Source organism: Nymphaea colorata, chromosome 4, assembly GCF_008831285.2.
Source record: "Nymphaea colorata isolate Beijing-Zhang1983 chromosome 4, ASM883128v2, whole genome shotgun sequence".
Classification (NCBI taxonomy): domain Eukaryota; kingdom Viridiplantae; phylum Streptophyta; class Magnoliopsida; order Nymphaeales; family Nymphaeaceae; genus Nymphaea; species Nymphaea colorata.
In genome coordinates this window covers 23,140,832-23,157,707 of record NC_045141.1, presented here as the reverse complement: position 1 = coordinate 23,157,707, position 16,876 = coordinate 23,140,832, and the positions used below count along the sequence as shown (strand labels likewise).

The 16,876-nt window shown below is 38.9% G+C and overlaps 2 protein-coding genes across 3 annotated transcripts; both read right to left on the bottom strand.

The window, feature by feature from the left end:
* Nucleotides 1–746: 746 nt before the first annotated feature.
* LOC116253723 (60S ribosomal protein L15) lies at nucleotides 747–14,565 on the bottom strand. 2 transcript variants are annotated; one of them, XM_050077577.1, is made up of 4 exons: nucleotides 14,544–14,565; nucleotides 2,680–2,846; nucleotides 1,561–1,758; nucleotides 747–1,191 (listed from the first exon to the last, which is right to left on the bottom strand). In XM_050077577.1, exons 1-4 carry the CDS (start codon nucleotides 14,545–14,547, stop codon nucleotides 946–948), a joined length of 615 nt encoding a protein of 204 aa, XP_049933534.1. In that variant the 5' UTR covers nucleotides 14,548–14,565; the 3' UTR covers nucleotides 747–945. The 2 variants fall into 2 exon arrangements, with proteins under 2 accessions (XP_049933534.1, XP_031484558.1); XM_031628698.2 differs by lacking the exon at nucleotides 14,544–14,565 and adding an exon at nucleotides 4,294–4,438.
* Nucleotides 6,888–14,669, bottom strand: LOC116253712 (cytochrome c1-2, heme protein, mitochondrial). The gene is made up of 8 exons (XM_031628682.2): nucleotides 14,544–14,669; nucleotides 10,967–11,043; nucleotides 8,848–9,068; nucleotides 8,264–8,543; nucleotides 8,089–8,160; nucleotides 7,883–7,999; nucleotides 7,376–7,441; nucleotides 6,888–7,270 (listed from the first exon to the last, which is right to left on the bottom strand). The coding sequence occupies exons 1-8, from the start codon at nucleotides 14,545–14,547 to the stop codon at nucleotides 7,154–7,156; spliced, it is 954 nt and encodes a 317-aa protein (XP_031484542.1). The 5' UTR covers nucleotides 14,548–14,669; the 3' UTR covers nucleotides 6,888–7,153.
* Nucleotides 14,670–16,876: the final 2,207 nt, after the last annotated feature.

The window sequence follows — 16,876 nt, the reverse complement described above, 5'->3', positions numbered from 1 at the left end:
AGGAAGAAAGTGACCTTAATACCATGGCAGTACCCAAAGAAGAAAAGGCAAACGTAGCTTGATTTTCATTGGGCGCACCTCCTTTTGCAAGTTAAGTCTGGGCTGACTCTCTAAAACGAGGGAAGACCTAGTGGAGGGTTTTACAGCCCCCCCTAAGAAGAAGGCTAAGGACTTAGTAGTCCCATATAAAACTTCTTAGAGAAATGAAATGTTCAGTTCAATTAAACGATTTCGTGTGCAATAAATCACGATTAGAACTTTCGGTTCATCAAAACCAAACATCAGAATTACCAAGCAATCAAATCAGCTTAGACGATTAAAGTCCAAAAAAAGTATTTCATAGAAAGTTTTTCAATGTCATATGATTTCCTATTAGAAAGGTGAAACCTCAAACCACCTCCATTCAATTTTCTTTTCATTAGTATCGCACAATCCGCCACTCGACATACTATACTACGGAGGTCTAGGCGGCTAGACGCACCAATTGGTAGGTGTAAAATACGTGCCATGTATATTAAACTTTGTCTATCTGATTCAACATCGTTCACCGCAAGTAATGTATACGTTAATACGGAGGAGGCATTTGTGCTGGCATAGTCTGTTTGTAGCATTGCTTCACCCATCCATCGCCCATTTGGTAGACAGGAAACAATAAACAAAGGAACATCGCACGACATGGGCAGGCATCGGACCGCCTGCAAAAAAAAAAAATACAGGAGAAACCAGAGAGAAGAGAATGGACGAGATTAATTGGGTACCATATCAAAATGATTGGACATAATTTTAAAAAAAGGTACGTCAATTCAAATTGTTCAAGGCATGTGCCTAAACTTAAAGCATTAAGAAATTCGGGTTCCATGATCACCAAATCATAAAAATTCCGACAGCCAAAAAAGTCCAATACACCAAAAATGAAGCACTGGATGAACCAGAATGAGGAACAAATCAACGGTAGCGACGAAGAGACAGGGTCTGGTTCCTCTTCCATGTTGCCCTCCGGGAAGGTCGAGCTTTGTGGTGCAGGTGACCTTTGCCCCGAAGACCCCTGTACTTCTTTCCTGCTGATGTCAATCCACGAAGCTCTCTGTGCTTGTGCACGGGCTTGCAGATCCAGTTGATTCTGGGATCATTGCGGATAGCAGAATGGGCGGCATCAACCAGGATTATCTCGTAATATTTGTATGTCGAATCCTGTATACAGGAAAAAGGAAAATTCTCCAGCTATTATAGAAAATTTGAACAAGATGACAAACAAACAATAAACTGCAAGACCAAAAACAAACCTCAGATGACCAGTTACAATCTCACTGGCACAAGGCAGGGAGAGACTATCCAACTTGTGCCAGCAAACAATTTCACAACGCAATTGTAATAAGATTCAGTGAACAGAAGAAAGTTGTTCATGCAACTATTTGAATAAAGTTATAAAAACCCCCAACTTCAGACAATGTTTGAGCATCTCAAACTTCCAAATTAAATATTAGCAAAACACGCAAACATAACATAAAGCAGTTAATAAAAATGGTTTCAAGCGTCCAATCAATAGTGGTGCTCCCTCACCTGATTTACCCAATACGAGTTCAGCACCTTCAACCCACCCAACTTGCGACCAGCTCTTTCTTCAGCAACTGACCTTTTGTTGCGCTGGAACTTAAGTTGTGTAATACCCTGATTTGTAGGCTTACCATAGACAATGCCCTTCGGCACAGGCCTCTTCCGCCCACCACGTCTAACTCGAACTCTATACACAACATATCCCTGAACAAACAACACAGAAAAGCATTATACAAAAGCAGGCATTGCCAAGCTCAAATATGAACAAATCAAACATACAAACAAGGGAAACAGTAATGGCATTTAAAAGGGATAGTCGTGGTGAAAAAGCATAACCAAATTAGTCATAACCCTTAGTTGCATGTTGTCATATTCCAATAAAATCGACAGGCTACTGTGATATGTGAGTTTCAATCACAGAACTGACAAAATTCCAAGAATCATGAGTCGTTGCCAATGTCATTGGTCAAAGGTAGTTAGGAGAGAAAAGCATAAACAAGTAGGTCAAGTTCATTAAAAAAGGGACTACTTGGCCCAAGGCGGTCATCAAAATTAAAATGAACAAAAATACCACTATGAATCAAGTAAATCACACAAGCATATAGTTTTCCCTATAAAAAGTAGCAGATAAAAAGCATGGAAGAGAAAAGAGGCACTCTCTCTGTAAAGAAAACATCATAAACAGAGGGAAGACACTAAAAGACACAAAGAAGGCAACAATATTGTCCAATGTTTTTCCAAAGAAATGCAAAGGAAAAGCATACCTAAAATAAGGACTAACTACTCGGTAACTGATTAGTAGTAGTCCATGACCAGTTGACCAATTTGACTCACAAGTCTATAAATTTGAGCTCAACCGATTTTGTGTACTCTCCTGATTGTTCACTTAGTCAACGACTTGAGTAGGTCCATTAGTCCATGGGTTAACAATCAAGCTTAACTTACAACCAAATTAACAAAGTAAAAGGTTCTAATCCTTGAAAAGAAAAGGATTGATCAGAAGCTTAATTGAATGCAACAAATTAATAACGATCAAGAAGTTGTTGTACATATTGCAGTAAGCACTAAGCAACATGCTAAATAGTGAGGAGACTAGAGCTATATGAGCAAAAAGAAACAAATTACCTGTTTGGCTTTAAAGCCTAAACGGCGAGCCTTGTCTGGACGGGTTGGGCGAGTGAGACGAACAATTGAAGGCTGTTGGCGATACTCCCAGCACCTCACCCTTTGCAAAAATCTCATGACATCAGATTGCTTCTTCCTCCATAACTCGGAGACATACTTGTAAGCCCCTAAACATAACATAATAATGAGGAAAGTGAACTCCTGAATCAACAATGTCAATGCCATATTATTGTCACTTCAGAATCAAGAGGATACTAAACTCCTAAATCAAGTCTATGACATATTATTGTGATATTGTCCCTTCAGCCTCATATATAAATATGGAGTTTCCATTCCTTGAAACCCAATAATCCTACCGTTCGGACCAAAGTAGAACCAATTGAACAAATGTAGAAACTGTCATTTCATCATTTTGCATATTAAAATGGAAATTTCATTCTTCACCCTTTGTCTGACAAGCACATCTACAGATAGATTGGTGCAGTTAGAATCTTAGATAATGCTTATAAGACTACATATATTCCTACTCATATTGCTTCCTGACAACCAAAAAAATTCAATCATGATTCAAAAAGGAGACGAGACCCGACTTGTTAGATGCGAATGTTCTCAACCCAGTTCAAAATGCATTGGTACCACAAATTCATTCAGGTTATTTTCAATCTGAAAAATGCAATTTTAATATAATATAACGCCATCCACCATTAATAACGAGACCGAGAGACTAATAGCAACCATTGAGGGCAAAATGTGCTTCACCTATTGAGACTTCTTATGCAACAACCTCTTTAAGTAGACGCACGTTTGTGTCAGTGTGCACATACACACAGCAAGTATTAAAGAAAACATATACAGAACGCAAAGTAACAACATCCACCAAATGCGGATCGAACAATCAGCAGATGTATCACTAAGAACTCATTGAAGAGTTCCCAAGCGACACAGCAGGACAAGGACAAATAGTCTAAACTCAACAAAACCACGAAGGGAAGATAAATCAGCTGTTTCATCTATTTAGAATATCAGTGCACGTCTCAGGTTCCAAAGATGGCTACTTGGCAAAACGGCTGCAGTCTTACGGAAATCATAAAATCAAAATCAAAATCGAATAAGCATAACTTCAAGTCAAAACTGCCACGAAATTCTACACACAGGAACAAAGAAAACCAAATATTAATCTAATAACACATTAAAAACAAGCATATAAATGAAAAGGTAATATGCATCAAACCCACGGAAAACTACGGCGGTGAATGGAGCCACAAACCCAAGCTCATATTGTAAGATCACGCATCGGTACAGTAGGGAAAAAAAAGCCACGGCCACCAATCACAAAAGAGAATGTAAGACAAATGGTGGGAAACCTTTATCAAAGAAGAGATAAGGTAGGCAGCAGAAACTACAACAGACTTCTGCGAAGACACTTCACAAGCATTCCCGCCACCCATCCCACCTCCTTAACGACGGTCAGTAAACAGAAAAAACACATAAAAACCATCATGCTTGACTAGCAAGGAATTGCATTTCTCCAAAATGAGAAGTCCTCGAACACGATGAAGAAGACGAGGGCGGTATCGAGACAATTCTCGTCCATGTGAGAGAGAAGGAGCTTACCCATCGTCGGCTCAGAAACCCTAGACCTCCCCGCCTCTTCCTGTGCCTAAACGGAGGGGAAGAGGCGGACGCCCGCGACGCTTTATTAGGTTTTTCAGGGTTTTGGGTTTAGATGAACGATGTCCGTCCGATTTGACCCGGAGGATCTGGGCCGTCTGCTTGAGCCCGGTGCTTTCTTATCGAGATCGCCCCCTTACTCAATTGTAATTTCAGAAACGCGATGACTTTTTATAAGTTTTCTTTGAGAAAGCTCGAACCCAGGACAGCTTAGGCAGTAACTACATCAGAAATCCACACGAAACCCATCGTGACATCTTCAAATTTTAAACTTTTAAGAGCACAAAAATAATAAGTTCTTGCATATACCAGAGATATCTTAAATTTGAATAGCACCGCCTGATTGGAATCGAATTTATCGGAAAGAGTTGCACTAGGTAAATCAACTCAATTTGTAATCGACTTTTTTAACACATTTTTATTAATTATGAACTTTAGTTGATTGAAACTTCTACACTGTTATTGATTTTCATATTTTTGAATTTTTAAGGCTTCCTTTTATTTCATACTTTTTGAAATGTTCAATAATTTAAACTTATATGTTTTTCCTACTTTTAATGTTAGTTTTGATATATAAGATTACTTTCTAATCGTAATCATGTTTGTCTACCTACATTCATTTTCCATTCATTAGTAAAAACCATCTACCTTTCCAGTAAAGTTAACGCCTCGATCGGTCTCAAGTTCCCCAAGGATCTCAAGATTCTCAACTCAATGACGTCCACAAACCGGTCACCGTGAGTGACCATGCAGCCCTCGCTTATAATTCACCTTAACCACCAGTAGAACGACACTCAGATTTATAAACTTTTTTTGACCATGACAAATATAAACCTAAAACAGGCATGTTATAATCCACCACCCTTTAAGCACATGCATCATCAACGTACCGGACTTTGCCCTAGATTCAACCCTCTTTTAGGTGGCGAGACTCAGACCTAGATTCAACCCTGTTTTTGACAAAGCACTCTCCTAGGTTCGAGCATTGAATCTGATTCTTGTACTAAATCTGGTGGTCTGATCTGAAAAAGTACCTGAAAAAATGGTATATAGTAGCTGATACCAGCTTGCACCCAAAAAAGTTGTGAAATCCGGCAATCAATAGTATACAATGTCTTGAAGGGCATAGCATAACTAGTTGGACTGGTGAAAGTTTGGTCATCGGTTTCATTTCGTCTTGAAGCAGCTCTAGGCCCTGGTGACGAGTTCGGTTTTTTCGGGGTAACTCTGCCCAACATAAATAAGACCATGACCAATTCATTTACACCAGTGCTCAATACTTGGGTATGCCGCTTACATACCGTATCATTTGGAGAATACCTCAGTTTTCAAAATGGTCATAAACCATTCACGAGAGCAACACCCAATACTTTGCATTGACAGAAAGAATCGGTTGTAAAGCTCTTTGAGTGTACCTTACCAAACCCAGCTGACACATCCATTGGCTTGACTCGTGAAAGAGTGAAAACCAACGAAGGTTAAACATGACTATGATCTTCACGCAAGAACATTTTCATTTGAAGAATTTTCAACGGCATGAGCATTGACGCCATGATCTTGGTTTTGTATTGTTAGCCTTGAATCTGCAATTTAGAAATGAACCAGACGTACTGCCGGTGGAGACATAAAATTCACTTTAATACGACAACCTGCAAGCTCAGTAGTTGAAATATTACAATTTGGAGACCTCCAACAAGTTAAGAGGTTTTTGCTATACACGATCACTTCACAAGTGATTTCAATTAGAGATGCTGCTGGACTTTGACGTGCAATTTCGTTTTAAAACAAGTGAAACTAAAACCGACCCTGAAATTTATAGCACGCTAGTACGATCACCGCCTTGGCTCAAACTATCGAATAACTTTCGTGAAACTGGCATGAGCTTACAGGATTCTTATACGTACATATTTAAGAATTCCATACCACAGCCCGCAGGCCAAATAACAAAAGCACTGGCCCTAAAGAAAGGAGGGAGTTTTAAGGTCAGTCTGTTTGGCAACTGTTGTTACCGTTCCATGAACCTACTCCAAAACGTGAGTAAAAGTTAAAAAGCATTGTTACAATGTTCCACCAATTTGCCCCAACTTTTAGAACAGATTCGTGAAACCACTTGTTGCTGTTGCCAAAAGAGCCTTGACGCCACAAATTAGACCCTGTATAACATGCGTAATTAAGAGGTTATGTGATGTCGGATAACTCGCTGAGTAACCACCGCGATTCGGACCTTCGGTGGTAATTTCAGCATCAACAGTTAAACACTGGGATTGACATTAAATCAATAACCAAAGTAGATGGGGCCTTGCGAGGCAGAAGGTAGTGCTTGTCTGGGTAAAGGTTCTCGGGTAGATGGGGCCTTCAGTTCAAATTTTTACACTGTTGGGAAGTTGACCAAAGGTGCAGCAGTTTAAACCAAAGAAGCCAGGTTTACTGCCCGAAGGATGATTCTCTAATTATCGAAAGAAACAAAAAACTAAGCGGAATGTTTTTATATCCAGCATCATCTCAAGCACCCAGACGGCAGTATGCAGAGCAGCAAATATGGTAAGACCTGTCTTCATAAATTTTATTCTTTTGGAGACAAAAATTGAAAATAAGCTACATTATTCCATAGAAAAACTGGATCCTGCCCATTGGCATTCTAGAATACTGGTTTTAACAGTTTCAGAAGGCAGACTGCACAAATGTAGCAAAAGTTGCCAGCAAAACAGAGATATAACATTAACAGTAGCAATGTGTGCTTTACCAGACCAAGGGTGCACATTATTGCCGATTGAAAATATTCAAGAATCCTCCAAGAATGAGATCAGTTAACAACATCGACGATAAGCTTGCGTGACTTGAGTACAGACCATCTTAGCCGGCGGTAATAACCAGCCTGAAGAAGAGCAAGCGAGAGAACAAATATCCACTTGAAACCCATCTGCATGAAGAAATATCATAACCAGAAATCAAGCTGCACATCCATCAAGCAAATGAAAGATAATAAAAATCAAACGAAATTACTGCTAAGCCAAAACAACTTTACCAGTTTCCGCTCCTCCATCTCAGGCTCTGCTGCCCATGCTAAGAATGTGACCACATCCTTCCCCATCTGAGAATCACTCGTTGAGTTAGTGTTCAGAATTCATCATTCAAATGTCAATTGCAGATACTCTGAGCAGTGCTAAGATAGAAAATGGCAGCTACTATACATGGAAGTATGCAATTTCACACATTTGCATTCACTCTTTCTCTCTCTCTCCCTCTCTCTCTCTATCATATTCCAAGTTCTGAATCAAACATCCCACCTCCGCTAATTCTGCTAATCTTATTATTGCTTAAAGTACAGAGTGCAGTTTTTGGTCAATTAAGGCCCTTACTAGTGAAACATCTATCAATTCCATACACAATTCTCTTTACAGTAGACAGCAACAAGGCCGGCCATATTTGACAGTCATGATCAACATGTCAACCAAAGAAACATTCAATATTCTATATTCCTCTCAGGAAAGCAGAAAACTAGAAAATTTGGGTAAAACATAAATAATATTACCTGTGCTTCTGTTGCAGGTGTACCATCTTCATATTCAACTGCACCATCAATGAGCATTTGTGGCATGGCTATGGCACCACCTGGGAAATAAGGATTGTAATGTAGCCCCTCTCGAATCTGTAATTCCATTATAGATATCATCACCAAGGAAAATATAGAAAAAGCATAAACAACACAACTTATGAGCAAGAGAGTTAGTTAGTTACCGATATGCCAGCTGGTGGCTCACGATAGCCAGTGAGAAGGGCAAAAACATAGTTCTGACCATTGTGCCGAGCCTGCACAACACCCAAGAAAACGAGAAGAGGTAACACAGTAAGAGAGATTTGAGATTGAAGGAAAACCCAGAAGGCTCTTCAAGCATCATAATGAGAATTGCACCTTTGTAATAAGACTCAAATCTGGGGGATAGGCCCCACCATTAGCAAACCTTGCAGCTTGTTCATTAGCATATGGCTGGGGGAAACGATCACTTAACTTCCCAGGTCGGGTAAACATTTCACCTTCATCATTGGGACCATCAACAACCTCAATCTCAGCCGCCATCGCCTTTGTTTCCTCTTCAGTATATGCCACACCAACAAGGTCGCGATATGAAACCAGAGACATTGAATGACAGGATGCACAAACTTGCTGATAAACTTGGTGACCTCGACGAATCCTACATTTGTGTGTTACAGGCAACATAAATATTCTACAAGCATATTCATAAGACTGCTAAACCTACAAATAAATATCCTGAAAAGCAAATGGATAGGAAGAGTTATCTAACATCAAGTTAAAGAAACAGGAAGCAAAAAAATGTCCAAGCATTTCCAAGCATCAAAATTGCATGACCTTGCACTTACGGAAAATTGATAATGCATGGACCTTGATAAACTTAAATTGTATATTTAACAAGAAAGGTTTCTTCATTTTCTTTCCTAAGGTATAACAGAATATACAAAGATTAAGCATCTTCTTACGATGCATGGTCATAGGAACTAAGTATCCCCTTGTGGGGCCAAGGATAACTTGGGCATTCCAAGCCATGTTCTGCCTCATCAGCGGTAGCCAAGTTTGCAAAACTTAGAATTCCTGAAATTCCCGCACCAAGAAAAGCCAATGCCCTTAGAGACTTTGAACCAGCAGACCAAGCATCACCATGCTCTTGCTTCAACACAAAAGATGAAGGAACTGGATGAGCCTGCAAAAGAAGGAACCACATCACCATTTCTGTAATAAATATGGACACTGATTCCCTAATTCCTGTGGAAGCACCCAAGTTTGGTAGACTCAAAGAAGGTAAAAACTCAAGCTTATAGGTACAAAACGTACAAAAGAAAACAGGAATTAATACCTTTTTTCAGAGTTTGAACAAACGGAAAACAAAAAAAGGCAAGGCCGTCACAATGATTAAAATTTTTTGTCCCATAGAGCTTGGACAAAAGCTGGCAGTGGCTTTCTATGACCAAACTACCAACATAACTGACACCAGAATAGAGAGCACATCCATCCTGTTATTTAACATTTTCATAAATCTCTAAGTAGAATACACAGTTGACTGCATTCACATCATATACAAAATCTTTGACAAACTGAAAACAAACCTCTACATATAGCCAGCAAGAAACATGCAGACTAGAAACAATTGGATACTATAGTTGTTTCTGTCCAATAATGCAAAGTTTGTACACTCAAAAAGGTGAACAAAGAAATTGCCATGTGAGGCATGCATTTCAAGGACATAAACCAAATAAACAAAAAAGGTGTTGCATAGAGAGCTCTAATTTGTTATGGGACTAGATGAAACTAAAACTGGTATGATATGCTTGGAAATTGACTCTGCTTCCCTTCCATATGTTGCCAATGCTGAGCAAAATACACTTGCTTTTGCAGATTGAAATATAAATTAACTCGACTACTATTTATTCACCAACGAAATAGCAAAACAATAATAGTTGATTCCACTAAATCAGAAATATAATAAATTAGCAAAGCCTCAAGGTAATGAAATGTCAAGCTAAGAGTGTGCCACAGATAAGTGATATTTTGAAAATATCGCAATATCAAAGTGAGATTTTCCTAAAACAATATCAAAGGGAAAATGTAACAGCCTTTTGTAAACTGTTTTCATAACTTGCTTATTACTTTCTGGTTTCTTTCTTATATAATAGAAACAGTGTTCCTTATTTCTTCTCATTATTTTTTTTTTATTATCGCTCATAGACAGGGATAAGCTTCATCATCAAGAGGGAAGCAGCACATATCATCAGCTAAGGCCCCAAAATGATTGCCCAGTGATAAAGGAGATAAAGGAGGTAAGGCGCAGAGACAAACAGGAGGTTTGAAACGAAGCAACCATCTTTGAAAGAGTGCATAATAGCCCACTGATCAAGTATGTTTTGCAATTTTTTCATATTTAAACTTTTTACCTACATTTTCTGAGATTTGGTATGAAATTCTGGCTCGCCAATGTATAACTGAGTTCAGTATGTGGGACTATGATTAAGAGATACTGCAGAATTTTTTAGAAAATGAATATTATATTTTTTGCATCCCCTTTCAACTTTTCTTTTTCTGTAATCACTGGTAGAAATCCAAAATGAAATATGCATTAAAAAACAAATCAATGTCCCCAAGAGAGTAGCAGCAGCTATAGAAACATTGCCAATTATTAACATACAGAGCAATCAAGAACCTCAATCAGAAAAGATAGGAAACAGCAGAGAAATGGGCAAATTCTTACAATGCTTGCTCAATCAGGCAGCATCGGCATTCACAAAAATGAACAGGGAATCAAAACTGAGATTGGTGATGACAGGATCAGGCTTGTAAGAAGCTTCAACTTTCGAAAGGACATTTTTTTTTCTTTCTAAAAGCTCAAGGAAATCCAATGATCACAAGGCCTTCCAAATGCCGCCTCAATCACAATTCACGAGCAATAGTCAATAAAACAAAGTAGAGGTAGTAATACTAGTCTGAATCACAAGTGCAATATAGAAATTAAGTGGAAAAACACTAAATTTCAAACAGGTTTTCATACTGCAACATCTGAAAAAAGTAATGTTGAAACTGCACAGCAGTAAATAATAAGAAAATTACCTGTGTGGCTTTGTAGCCTAAATGGCGAGCCTTGTCAGCACTCTTCCTCCACAATTCTATGACATACTTGTAGGTTCCTGAATATACCACAAGTCAAGTAATTCATTTCCTAAACAGGTTCATAAGTAGAATACGTAATGAGTCTAATAGATTGTAAATTTTCATTTTATTCCTTTAGAAACTAAGAGGAAGTTCAGCCCCTGCTCAATCTTTTTTGGTGGGGCGGTGTCCCATTTCCATCAAACAATTGGGTAGTGTCTAGGATACTCAAAATCCTTGCTATCATTTTCTTCTTTAAAAATTTTAACACAAACATTCTTTGCTTGGTAACTACTTGGGAAGAATCCTTGGAAAAAGGAGCTCAATTCACATGTTGATAGAAATTTCATCAGAGATCAGAATGGACTCAGAATTCAGCCCAATTAAAAACATGACCAAGTTCACTCTGCACATTATACAAAATCCACACTCAAGCACCCCAATGTACATCACCAACAAAAGACCAAACAATCAGCAGTTATATCAAGAAACAGTTTCCTACTGATTAGGACTTAAAAGAGGATATAAATCAACAGCCATACATAACCTAATACTGCCGTAAAGTCTCAGCTTTCATCTCAATTGAGCATCATTTGGGCATTTTTTTCATTGACACAACAATCTCTTCAGTTTAAAAGAAAAAAATGTTTGAAACAAGTCTAAACTCTAAAATCTAAATAAATTTTGATAACTCCATGCGAAAGACCAGATCAGCCTGTTGAGTGATAACATAACATTTTTCTCGACATTATATTGGATTTAAAAGTCTAATAATATAATCGAAGGCTGATGTTACGGTCTGCATTTTGTTTCTCCGATCTCATATTATCCAATATGACTAGCCACGCATGGTTTTGGATACCACACCAATGTAACATTATTTCCTCTTAACATTTGCATCTTTTCCCGGCATTTTTACTTTTAGTTAAAATTATTCACTTACAGGTTTAAGTAGTGATATATCAACACTTCGTTCCAATCTGTTATAATCAAACCATACGATGAAATATATTCATCCTCACCATTTCTCCAGCAAACAACAATTTTCTAACAGTAATCCCAAACGATACCTGCAGATCCCAAACCCTATATACAGGTTGAAAGGGAACCGATAACGATTTGAACTATGAACCTAACTTCATGTCCTAATCGCATAATTGAAGGCTGTTGGCGATACTCCCAGCACCTCACCCTTTGCAAAAATCTCATGACATCAGATTACTTCTTCCTCCATAACTCGGAGACATACTTGTAAGCCCCTAAACATAACATAATAATGAGGACAGTGAACTCCTGAATCATCTATGTCAATGCCATATTATTGTCACTTCAGAATCATGAGGATACTAAACTCCTGAATCAAGTCTATGACATATTATTGTCCCTTCAGCCTCATATATAAATATGGAGTTTACATTCCTTGAAACCCAATGATCCTACCGTCCGGACCAAGGTAGAACCAATTGAACAAATGTAGAAACTGTCATTTCATTATTTTGCAGATTAAAATTGAAATTTCATCCTTCACCCTTTGTCTAACAAATACAACTACAGATAGATTGGTGCAGTCAGATAATACTTATAAGACTACATATATTCCTACTCATTGCTTCTTGACAACCAAAAAAAAATTCAACCATTATTGAAAAAGGAGACGAGACCCGACTTGTTAGATGATGAGAATGTTCTCAACCCAGTTCAAAATGCATTGGTACCCTAAATTCATTCAAGTTATTTTCAATTTCAAAAATGTAGTTTTAATATAACATAACATCATCCACCATTAATAACGAGACCGAGAGACTAATAGCAACCATTGAGGGCAAAACGACAGAACGTAAACCTTGATTAGGTTTCAGTGCTTCACCTATTGAGGCTTCTTATGCAACAACATCTTCAAGTAGACACATGTTTGTGTCAGTGTGCACATACACACAGCAAGTATTAAAGAAAATATATACAGAATGCAAAGTTACAATATCCACCAAAAGCAGATCGAACAATCAGCAGATGTATCACTAAGAACTCATTGAAGAGTTCCCAAGCGGCACAGCAGGACAAGGACAAATAATCTAAAAGCAACAAAACCACAAAGAGAAGACAAATCAGCTGTTTCATCTATTTAGAATATCAGTGCACGTCTCAGCTTTCAAAGATCGCTACTTGGCCAAACAACAGCAGTCTTACGGAAATCATAAAATGAAAAATCAAAATCAAATAAGCATGACACTTCAAGTCAAAACTGCCACGAAATTCTACACATGGGAACAAAGAAAACCAAATCTTAATCTAATAACACATTAAAAACAAGCATATGTAGCCGAAAATAAAAAGGTAATATGCATCAAACCCACAGAAAACTACGGCGGTCAATGGAACCACAAACCCAAGCTCATATCGTAAGATCACGCATCGATACAGTAGGAAAGAAACGCCACGGCCACCAATCACAAAAGAGAATGCAAGACAAATGGTGGGAAACCTTTATCAAAGAGGAGGTAAGGTAGGCAGCAGAAACTACAACAGACTTCGGTGAAGACACTTCACAAGCATTCCCGCCACCCATCCCACCCCCTGAACGACGGTCAGTAAACAGAACAAACGCATAAAAAACCATCATAATTGACTAGCAAGGAATTGCATTTCTCCAAAATGAGAAGTCCTCAAACACGATGAAGAAGACAAGGACGGTATCGAGACAATTCTCGTCCATGTGTGTGAGAGAGAGACAGAGAGACAGAGAGCTTACCCATCGTCAGCTCAGAAAGCCTAGACCTCCCCGCCTCTTCCTGTGCCTGAACGGAGGGGAAGAGGCGGACGCCCGCGACGCTTTATTAGGTTTTTCAGGGTTTTGGTTTTAGATGAACGATGTCCGTCCGATTTGAACCGGATGTGGGCCGTCTGCTTGAGCCCGGTGCACTGCTTTGTCATCGAGGTTGCCCCCGGTTATAATTTCAGAAACGCGACGACGTTTTACAGGTTTACTTTTAGTTAAAATTATTCAATTACAGGTTTACGTAGTGATATATCAACACTTCATTCAGATATATCAATCATTACTGACTGTCCATTATAATCAAACCATACGATGGAGTATATTCATCCTCACCATTTCTCCAGCAAACAACAATTTTCTAACAGTAATCCCAAAAAAACAGATACCTGCAGATCCCAAACCCTATATACGGCGGAAAGGGAACCGATAACGATATGAACTATGAATGTAACTTCATGTACTAATAGCACAATACCAAATATTCATATACAGACAACATATACAATAGAAGTCGTGCAAAACAACTAGCAAGCAACGAAAAAATATAACAAGAAGCAAAAATCACGAGGATAATATCGAAGACAATCCCACCAGTAGTTTCCAAGAAAATTGTAAGACAACGGACGAATCGAAAACTTAAAACCGCAATCCGTCCACTGAAAAGGGATGCATTTCTCCAAGGTCAGATGATCTTCTCATCTACGATGGAGAAACCAAGGAGAACGGAAAGAGAAAGAGAGAAGGGGGGAGGGAATCGCTTACCCATCGTCGGCTCGGAAACCCTAGCTCCTGCTCGTCCTGCTCTTCGTCCCTCGTGGCCCTCCTTTCTCCGATTTGATGTGGAGTATCCAGACCGTCGGCTGGGTGAGCTGGACTTAAGCCGAAGTCTTCTTACTGAAATACCCCTAGCTTAAGGCATAATGTCATAAACACCGCACTTTCTCTCATTTTTCTAACTGAATCTTTTTAGATGGAAAGGAAACAAAAAGAGTGACGGTTAAAAGCTTTACGAGTGGAGAGCGTCTTTGTTACGAAGGCGCGTTGAAAGGGTGAAACCCTCGGCTGGTGAAGATGGAGACTGTGACGGAACGCTGACGGATAGCCGAGGGTTTCGACCGGCAAAATCCTAGGCCGGCTAAGAGAGAGATACGGACTTACCGGCAAGGCGCGGAGAGAGAGAGGGAGAGAGAAATCCTCGTTGCAGCGGGGGAAGAGGGTTTCTCCAACACTGAATTCGAGAAACCCTGAACCTGAGATCTTCCGATCGGAATTCAAATCAGGCTCACCTTGCACGGCCTTCTTTTGTCAAGACCTCCTCTTCCGTCAACACAGTGTCCGTGCCGAATCAAATCGGGGGCACGCCGGCACGGCGTCGGTATAAATATGTCTCCTGGATCTTCGGATGAGTGAAAGCGACATTTTTCTGTTCGATAAACGTTATGTTACCTTAAAATTTGCAGACAAATCTAAAAAGGCCGTCAAAAATAAGAATGCCTTTCCTCCTCCCTGGAATGCAATTATTTTCTCCATTTTTAATTTCATTGTTGAATTATCTTTTATTATTCCAGTATTTCAGCTATCTATTTCATCATTTTCTCCACTATTATATTCATTGTTGAATTTGGAGGGTTCACATGTAAACACATCTCAGTATTTTCATCATCCAACCCTCGCCACAATTCATTGCTTTCTTTCTCCAACGCGTGGGAGTCTCCTATGTGTGGCTTTCTTTTATTTAGAGGGTGAGCCGTGAGCATGATGAAATGAGTGGTCTTATTCTGCTCTTGTAGATTTTTTCATCTTCTGACTTAAGAGATATGTTTTTCCTGATCTTCAAAAATGGTTCAATGTCCACCTGCCTTCGTATTTTTGGTCCACCTGGAGGAGTGGAAAGAGACAAAAGAAGTGGGACAAGAACCCCTCCACTTGACTTGATAATGGCACTATTTCTCAATACACCATTAAGATGGTACTTTTAAGAATCGAACTAAGAACATAGCTACAACACGCCACTCAACCCAACTGATTGCATTACCCAACTCATGAGATCTTAATTCAAGCAAACCGTATATTAAATTACCTTCTTTTTTTCCTCTTGTTATTCAGCCCCTTTGTTGACATCCACTGCTTTCCTGCATTCTAGCATCTCTAACTTGGAGTTTACAGGAAAGAGATTCGGCAAAAGACGCGACCCTCACATGTTGGTCTGGTAAGTTTTGGCTTTTACGATAGACTGGCTTATGAAATCTTGGAATGAACGGGAACAGAACTACAGAAGATGACTGTTCAGAACAGGCGTTTCAACTTATTTGGGCAGTTCCGAAATTTAAGTATATAAACCCAAGCAAGCATTGGCCACATCAGAAACTTTAACTTGGTGAGTATAAACGGTAAATTTATCTTTTGTATAATCACATTATACATAAATAGTAAACTGAATTTGAAATTATCACATAGTAGCCAGGGAGGAAAAGACATGTCCATAGGATAGGTTGGACAGGCTTTCATGCCCTCACCTACTTGACATATAAACTGCTAGTGCTATGTGAATGTTGGGGTGTCTGTCCATAGGGTGGGACGGGTTTTCATGTTGTCTCCTCCTATACCTAAACATATAAACTGCTATGTGAATGCCGTGACGCATGTCCAGAGGGTGAGACATGCTTTCACGCCCTCATCTCTTATATGTAAACATATAAACTGCTACGTGAAGTTAAGCACAAAGCCTAAATTCTGAAACGATAAGCATGTTTGTGGGAAAATAAAAAATTCAGGATTGTATGAATTTTCCTTTCCTACATAGTCCCTTTGTGTCTTGTGATTGCAATATTCATATTTATAATGATTAGATTTAAACTTTTATGAGTTGTCCGTTTTAACTGTAACAAGATTGTGTGTTGCGACGTGCAACGAAACGTGTATATTGGCTCCTATAAATACGTCATCCCAAGACGATTGTTTCCATCTCTTTCTTTACGAAATGACTTATGTAATAAAAAATAAACAATGAAAGAGGACAAGGGTTATATTTGAAGGTTGTATGTTTGTTGTTGTAGTGGGCACCCATCTTGCTTTGAAGTTAAAATTTTGGCTCC